At 37.2% G+C, this 7,987-nt stretch overlaps 1 protein-coding gene across 1 annotated transcript; it reads right to left on the minus strand.

The window, feature by feature from the left end:
- Positions 1-27: 27 nt before the first annotated feature.
- Positions 28-4,870, minus strand: LOC142618784 (protein CLT2, chloroplastic). The gene is made up of 10 exons (XM_075791803.1): positions 4,354-4,870; positions 3,813-3,958; positions 3,266-3,303; positions 2,913-3,025; positions 1,961-2,060; positions 1,845-1,880; positions 1,651-1,701; positions 1,125-1,248; positions 438-563; positions 28-284 (listed from the first exon to the last, which is right to left on the minus strand). Exons 1-10 carry the CDS (start codon positions 4,764-4,766, stop codon positions 127-129), a joined length of 1,305 nt encoding a protein of 434 aa, XP_075647918.1. The 5' UTR covers positions 4,767-4,870; the 3' UTR covers positions 28-126.
- Between the last annotated feature and the right edge of the window lie 3,117 nt (positions 4,871-7,987).

Here is a 7,987-nt window from a genome sequence, read left to right on the forward strand (position 1 = left end):
AGTCCCGTTGAGATGGAAGAGATGTGCTGAAGAAACAATCCAAACAAAGAATGGCGTTGCAATATGTACAGTTGAATTAGAAAAGAATAAATAAATAAATTTGAGCTGCTTCAAATAATCATAAAGTTAACCATCTCTGGAGTCATGCTTGGCAGGTTGGGGTATGCTGTAAATTACAAGGCCTGATACAAGAATCAAACTGCCTAAGAGGAAAAAGGGGCTCAAGCTAGTGGCCTCTGGAAGATATGGCAACTGAAGGGATAGAATATAAATTGACATTGGCACTGCAAATATAACAAAGCACCCATTAGCAAAAAGATTGTAGAAAACTATAGATTAGGTCACATGTCCATATATATGTGCGTGCACACGCGCATGTACATGTACACAGCATACAATGAGAGAGAGAGAGAGAGAGAGAGAGAGAAATAGAATACCTGACAACATTACAGTAAGAGAAGAAACAACTGCTGAAGAAATTTTTACTACATTGAGCACGGAAATGTTGAAAGCCAAATTGATCGTTATATAAAGCAGTGGAAGCAACGGAGCCCCATCACAACCTGGAAATTTTGACATATGTAAAAGTGAAAGAATAACTTAAGAAAGGACTAACTTTAAAAAAGAATCAAAATTTCCAAAGGGAAAAGGAGAATTAGCCCAGCTATGAAAAATATTATACCAATACCCACAATTTTTAAATTTAACTACACAAAAGTTACTCATTAGTTCCAACTTGTAAATCTAGCATGTTTCTCCATTGTCTAACCTTCAGTTGTATGGCAGTACTCCAACTTCAGTTGTGTGGCAGTACTCCAACTTAACTAATTTCGTGGTAACTTGTAGCTGTGATTTTTGAATCAGATTTGTTTAAATTTGGATTGTATAACAAAGAGCTGAATACTGATATTAATTTTGAGAATTTCCATAAGTAAGCTGAAGTGTAAAAAAATAAAAATAAATACTAACCTAATCTATATTGATAGGAGATCTACTGCTTTCAAGTATTCCTCATACAGTATGCTAATTACACAGCATATTGATTGTGTGCATGCAAAGAAAACCCCAAATGCAAGAGCAGTAAAAAATTACATATCAAAATAGCTAGATATCAATTAAAATACCTGGCACATTGGCTCCAAAATTAAGAAAGCAACCAGCACCACTTTTTAGATAAGAAGGCAGTTGGCCAAGCGGTATGCCCTTCACTCTTGACAGGAAAGGTAAAAAGAAAAGCACAAAAAGAGCCTACAAGTCAAAGGAAGAATTCAACAACAAAGAAAAATATTTGATTCAGTATTGATGATCCTGAACATCAAATGGATATACATTATCTTAGCTAAACTTAATGAACTAAAACTAAAAATGTTATTCTCTACACTTGCTTTTACTATGTCAATTAAAGTTTATCCATTATAAAATAATCTGCAGATTTTATCACAAATATCAAATCAAAACAAACTTGGTATATGGAGCTGAGTCGTATAATATGTCACACAGCAGCTTTCTGGACTTGTTACAGTCCCAGATGCAGCCATCAATAGTTCAAGGTAAAGTGTGTGATTTTCCCTAAGGCCTACGGGAAGTTGGATCTTATTAACTGCATATCAGATTGACACTTAGGAACTAACCCAAAGAATGGACAATTACCTGGAATCCAGATCCCATAGAATTGACCACAAATATGTCAAGTGACCTTCCCTGCAGGAAAATAATTTGATGACTTTAAGAACTTCTAGTAACAAAATGCACTCACACCAACTACAAATGTTAAACTGCCAACTATGATATTAAAAAAAAAAAAAAAAAAAAAAGGATCAAGAAAGAAGAACAAATTCCCATACCTTAAGGCGGGTTGCAGCATCAGTGAAAACAAATTCCTGTACACAGTTAAAAATTCAAGTTTAATTAATATGTTTAGATTCTAATTGAAAGTATGATATTAGTTCATTTCTGTGACCTTGATAATAGATGCACCAGCTTGAAAAGCACTGGAAGCTATCATTAGCACCGGCCACATAAAATCAACTCCAGATAGCATCTGATCAGCATTAGAACCACTGCAAGTGTGGAAAATACAAACAATAATCAGGGATCCACAAGTGGAACTACATATGTAGAAAGCAAGTCCACAATAATAATGAAAATTTGCTAGTTCAAATTATGAAATCAATTTAAACAGTGCAGATTTTTCCATGCGCCTCTATAACAGACCAGAAATGATATCAAGTGTCTTCCAGCAAAGGACACAACCAAAGCAAGACACAAAATGACGTAACACCAGAAACTGAAGGTCCCTTTTCACTGCTCAGCAACATTTGAAACACTTTCGGTGCTGTCAGCACAATAACTTCATGCCTCAAATTAAAATTTAAGAACACATCCTATTTGGGTAACTTTTTATTTGCTGGTTATCATCTCTCTTTCTGGGGATAGTTGAAGTTACCAAGCAAAAAAATTAATACAAACCAGAAAATGATTAGTGGAAGTCCAATGCAGGGAGGTAAGAAAACAGAAAGGTAATAGATATTCACTAGGAACTGAAATCAAAGAATTTCGGGCTAAAATAAGAGATTGCAAAATTGATTCTTTTGGTGGGTAAGATATAAAAACGTCTTTATTATTTTGATTACCCCATGATAAAATGCAGATACTATACACTTCTTTCTTTTTCACACGTTCTTCAAAACTAGAAAATGTTATAGTACCAGAGATTCTCTAGAAAACAGTTATAGGACAATGTCTAAAAAGTGATCACCCGTATACATAAATTCATCCAATTTCTGATCTTCCATTATACTATCAATCACCATGCACGCCATTAAATATTTATAGATAGTCAAACCAATCATTTCAAAATAACTCCTGGTGATGCCTCTAATAAAATTCATATCCCAGTGCCTTCAACATACCTGGCAACAGCCACCACCACACCAGTAGCTACAAGTAAGCAGCCAGCAATTTGATTGAATGAGTAACTTCTCCCGATGATGGTAGAAAAAGCCAGCTGCCACACCAAAAATGTCTGCAAAATGAAGGGCACAAAAATCAATATGAAAGAGACATCAGCCACTCAGATGCTTGACAGGAACAGGGCCAAACACTAGCATCCAACTCGTGTAGCATTGCAGAAAACAAAACTAGTCTTACCCACAACCTTTACCAAAAATACTTGCATAGTTGGTATAATCAAGTTTATTTATAAATCATAATTACTCCCATACTCTGTATAATCAAGTTTATTCTCAAGTGTGACAAAAAATACCTGACTCAGTATTGGTATAGCCGGTCCAGGAAGCATGGCTGTAGAATATACATAACATTCAGTATAAAGCCCTTTTTTTTAACAAAACCATATTACTCAAACTTTTTTCCTATTCTTTTGTTGTTGAAACCACCTAAAACCCACTATTCTTTTTTTCACAGTTCATATCCAACCTAAACCAAACAAGAATTCTAGGGACAGAAATTTTTCACAACCTTTCTCACAACATACTAAAATGACAATTTGTGATTGGAGCAACATGATTTTTACATAGCCCACAACTTACACTTACACCACTATGATTACACACCAATCACAATAGGCTTCATCAGCAGTTGCGAAAAAAGTTGTGTACCTAGACTTATCGACCACTCACCCCACCCTTTGCTATATAATACATTGAAAAAATACAACCCCAAGTACCAAATGAATTTAACAACACACTTGTACAAGCAGCATTACTCAAGCAATTATACTACTGAAGAAAACCCAACTTTGAAAATTGGCATTTAATTACAGAATCCAAATAAAACAAATATTCCAATACCTCCAGCAGACATCCCAGTAGCTACTCCAAGAGCTTCTAAGGCACCAATAGCCATGAACCGCCATTTGGGTAGAGCTAGCATTTCATCAGTCACAATTCCAGCCCGGTATCGCATATACAATATTGAAGAATATATAGCCACATAGCTAAAATAATACAAACCCAGAAAGCATTTCAATCACATTATTGTGTGCACCAAATGAATTCCTAAAATATACTTCATTTTTGGGCAAAACAAACCCAGATAGCATTTAAGTCACATTATTGCATGCTCCAAATAAATTTCTTGAAAAGTCAACATTTTTTTTTTGGGAAAAACAAACGCTTACCCGACAAACAAAAACAAACCCAGGTGACATTTCAATCACATTATTCTGTGCCCCATAGAAGTTTCTCGGAAAGAATTGATTTTTAGGCAAAGCAAAGCACTTTCCCGGAATATGAAAGAAACCCAGATAGCATTTCAATCACAATATTGTGTGTCCCAAAGAAGTTTCTCAAAAACTATAAATTTTGGGGATAAAACAAAGGAAGCGCTTACCCGAAAGTTGTGAGCTGGGCTAAGAAGAAGGGGTACTGCTTCATGGGCACGAGGGCGAGCTTGTAAAGAACACGGTTGGCAACGGCTAAGGCTATAGTGAGTGAGGAGGTGATGAAGATTAGCTTGGAGTTTGTGGTGATGGCGGTGGAGTGTGAGTTATGTGGTGAAGCGTGGAGTGTGAAGGGCATGATTGTGTGGGAACGGTGGTGAGGAAGGTGGGTGGTTGTGTGGGAGAGTTTTGGAATTTGAGGAAATGGTTGTGGTGGTGGCATTGTGATTGTGGTGAAGATGGAGTGGAAGGTTCGGCTATGGAGTTTGGTGATGCGGCGGGTGTGACCGTGGGGTTGGAGAGATGGGAGGTGGAACTGGAAAGGAGATGAAAGAAACGACGATGATGTGTGAAGGAAGCCCATGAGAGGGACGAAATGATCGTACAGAACAGAAGGAATTTGGGTGTGTTCGGCGATGCAGGTTGTTACCTTTGAGTTGACTAGACAAAAGTCACAAAACTCGGCGGTTTGGTAGTGAATTTTAAATAACCGATTTCAGAGTTTAAGCAACATTATACGTTTATTTTTTCTTATCTTATATATTTTCATAAAATACATACAACGTTACTAAAATAATGTTACTAAATGGACCCTTAATTTGTCAAATTATAGATTACAATATTCATCCTCTGAAGTCTTAACAATGTGGGTTTTTCAACTAAAAAAAAAATTCTTAACAATGTGGGAAAAGGCAAGAGCCTTGTAGCTTAATTGAGATTTCTTCATATATAAAGTGTAGAGTTTTAAGGGAGAAATGTTTAGGCTTGTGAAATTAGCAACATGTTATAATTATCACAAAAAAATGAAAAATAAATAAAATATAAGAGCATTCTCATTAGATGTTTAAAAAAAATGTCATTTTGACACACCAAACACCTACTTTATCATTTTACCACATTATTTTACAATATCTCATTTATCAGATGTTTCATCCTTCAATTTTATACATTAAAATACTATTTTCAACAAATTAAAATAATATATTATCTCCTCCCATCGTAAACAGCAACAACACCAGCATCAACAGCACAACCAACACCACTGCCGCAACAACACCGACAGCCACCATCGACACAAACCCACAACCACCAACACCACCTATAAAAAAAATAATAATAAATAAATAAATAAATAAATCCACAACAACCCAACGTCACAAACACCACAACCACCCAATAATCACCACCACAACCACCAAATTGCCGCCACAACCACAGTACCACTGCCACAACTAACCCACAAGCCACCACATTCACAAACCTCAAAACTCATCAAAAATCAAACAAACCCACAACTCAGGCGCCAAGATCGGTGAGATCGGCTTCAGGCGGGAGACATCGACGGCGAGATTGGCTTTAGGCAGCTTCAGGCGAGATCGGTTTTAGCGGCTTAAGGTGACTTTAGGCGAGAGAGAATACAAGTAGCTTGAGGTGGCTTTAGGCGAGAGAGAAGACGATTATGGCTTGAGGTGGCTTTAGGCTAGAGGGAGCTATGGAGGACGACTATGGCGAGATCAGCGGGCGGCAGCTTCAGGCGAGATCGGCAGGCAGCGGCTCCAGGCGAGCGTGTACTGATTTCTACGAAGTAGAGTGAGGACGAGAGAGGAAGAGAGGGAGAGAAAAAAAATGAAAGTGAGAAAGAAATAGGGAGCAACGGAAGAGATGGAGACCAGAGAGGAGAGAAAGCTGTTGCAGACGGAGAGAGAGATGTGCTGGGAGAAGAGAGAATCAAATAAAATAAGGAAAAGAAATTTTGGCACACCAGTCCGTACTGTCTCATCTTTGAGACAGTACTGTAGCGGTGTGCCATAATTTATAGGATTTGAGATACCTGATGAGAACTGATTTTTGGTGTTTAATATGCTAAATGTGTTATATTATAGCATTTGACACATTTAGAATACCTACTACGAATGCTCTAAGTATTAAATTTTATAATTATTATAGTAAATTAGTAATAATTATTAATAAGTATAAGTATTAGTATTGTACATTATAAAATTATATTATAATTGTGTTAGATTATATAGGTTAGGGTGTGCAACAAACCTACTAACCTGCCAAAATTGACCCGATTCAACACAATCCGTTAGGTTGGGTTGGTTTTTAAGAGTTGGTGAGTTGGATTGGGTTGTAATTTTTTTTTTATTATTATTTTTTTTTACGGTGGGTTAGGTTGGGTTTAAATCATAAAATTTATAAATCTGTCTAATCCGACCCAACTCACCTATATTTAATATATATTTTAAATTTAAAAATATATTATACAATTTTGTTACTCACTTTTGTAAAATCCAAATCCTAATTTCTCCTCATATAGTTTGTGTTGGTTTGGTGTTATACTTGAAATTATTTGGTTATAAATTTGCTCTTTATGGTGGGCTTTTCTGTACTTCTAGGCTGGACTGCTTCCTGCCGCATTGTGACCCAGTAGTTCTGGGATAGGAGAGTTGAGACTGGCTTGACTGAAACTCACCTTAAGCCAACTTGTGCATAAGTTAGGACTCCTTTTGCTGAGATCTTGGTCACGTGCCCACAGTAGAAGATGTTGTCACAAAAAAGTCATGGCAGGAGGGCATAATACAATAAAATAAGAAAAATATATTGGCTGCTAACCAAAGACAATAATTAAACCACTTTCTTAGTAAGGAAAACACAATGATATGAGTACGGTAGAAATATGTTGGTGACAATAATAAAAGAAGAAGAAGCTATGTTAAGTCTTGATCAATTAAATAAAGGAGTGGTTAGTCTACCGTGCTTGGTTTCTTAGGAGATTTAATTCCAAGAAAGGAACTACTCTTCAATGTAGGCAATCTCACAGAGAAATCTTGCCATGGGAATTGGCCACTTTGAAAGAATGGGCCTAAATGGTTTATCCTCGAAACCTTCTAACCTTGCTAGAGAGTAGGCTGTTGAGAGGGAGAAAAGGGAGTTGCCTATTATATTGGTGCATGCCCCTATCACACTCTTGCTACCTCACTTTACTTCTTATCCCCTCTATTTTTCTATACTCTCCATTTTATTTCTTGTCCCTCTTTTCTTCCTTATTTTCTGTTGTTTTCTTTCTTAATGTTTTTCTCACTCGTTTTTCCTTACTTTCTGCTTGCCTCTCGTTGTTCTTACTACCCTTCTTGCTACCGTTCACTGTGCACAGCTAAGGCCTTTGTACTACCTCTGACCTCTAACTCATGGCCCACCGCCCCTTGTATTGGCTGGGTACAGGTGGGTGGTGCCTGAACCTTGTGTGTGCTCCACTTTCATGTGAGTCTATGGCCTGTCTACTGTTCATGCGTTTGTCATTGCCTGGGGGCTTGTCTGGTCTTTGCTGCACGTTCTGCTGCTTATTCTTAACCTCTTGTGGCGTGGATGAGTTACCGGGTCTTCATTCTTTGCACTTTATTTCTTCTTTGGGCTGGGTCTTGCTTGAGTATGGGCCTTTCTTCCTTCAGTTCAGCCCTTATTTCTCTTTACTTCTGGTTTATGGGTCGACTAGCACTCCTGCCACGCTATTTCATTGCTTCTACCATGTTACCACTTAACTCGTGTTTGCTGGGCCTCTTTTGGGTTTGCCATGCGCTTTTC

The sequence above is a fragment of the Castanea sativa genome, chromosome 12, assembly GCF_040712315.1.
Source record: "Castanea sativa cultivar Marrone di Chiusa Pesio chromosome 12, ASM4071231v1".
NCBI classification, from domain to species: Eukaryota; Viridiplantae; Streptophyta; class Magnoliopsida; order Fagales; family Fagaceae; genus Castanea; species Castanea sativa.

Excerpts from the sequence above, each read along its gene's own strand:
- LOC142618784 (XM_075791803.1), bottom strand. The coding sequence starts at position 4,766 with ATGGGCTTCCTTCACACATCATCGTCGTTTCTTTCATCTCCTTTCCAG. Across the intron at positions 3,026-3,265 it reads CTATACCAATACTGAGTCAG|ACATTTTTGGTGTGGCAGCT; the intron begins GTATTTTTTGTC and ends TTCATTTTGCAG. Across the intron at positions 564-1,124 it reads TTTTGGAGCCAATGTGCCAG|GTTGTGATGGGGCTCCGTTG; the intron begins GTATTTTAATTG and ends CAAAATTTCCAG.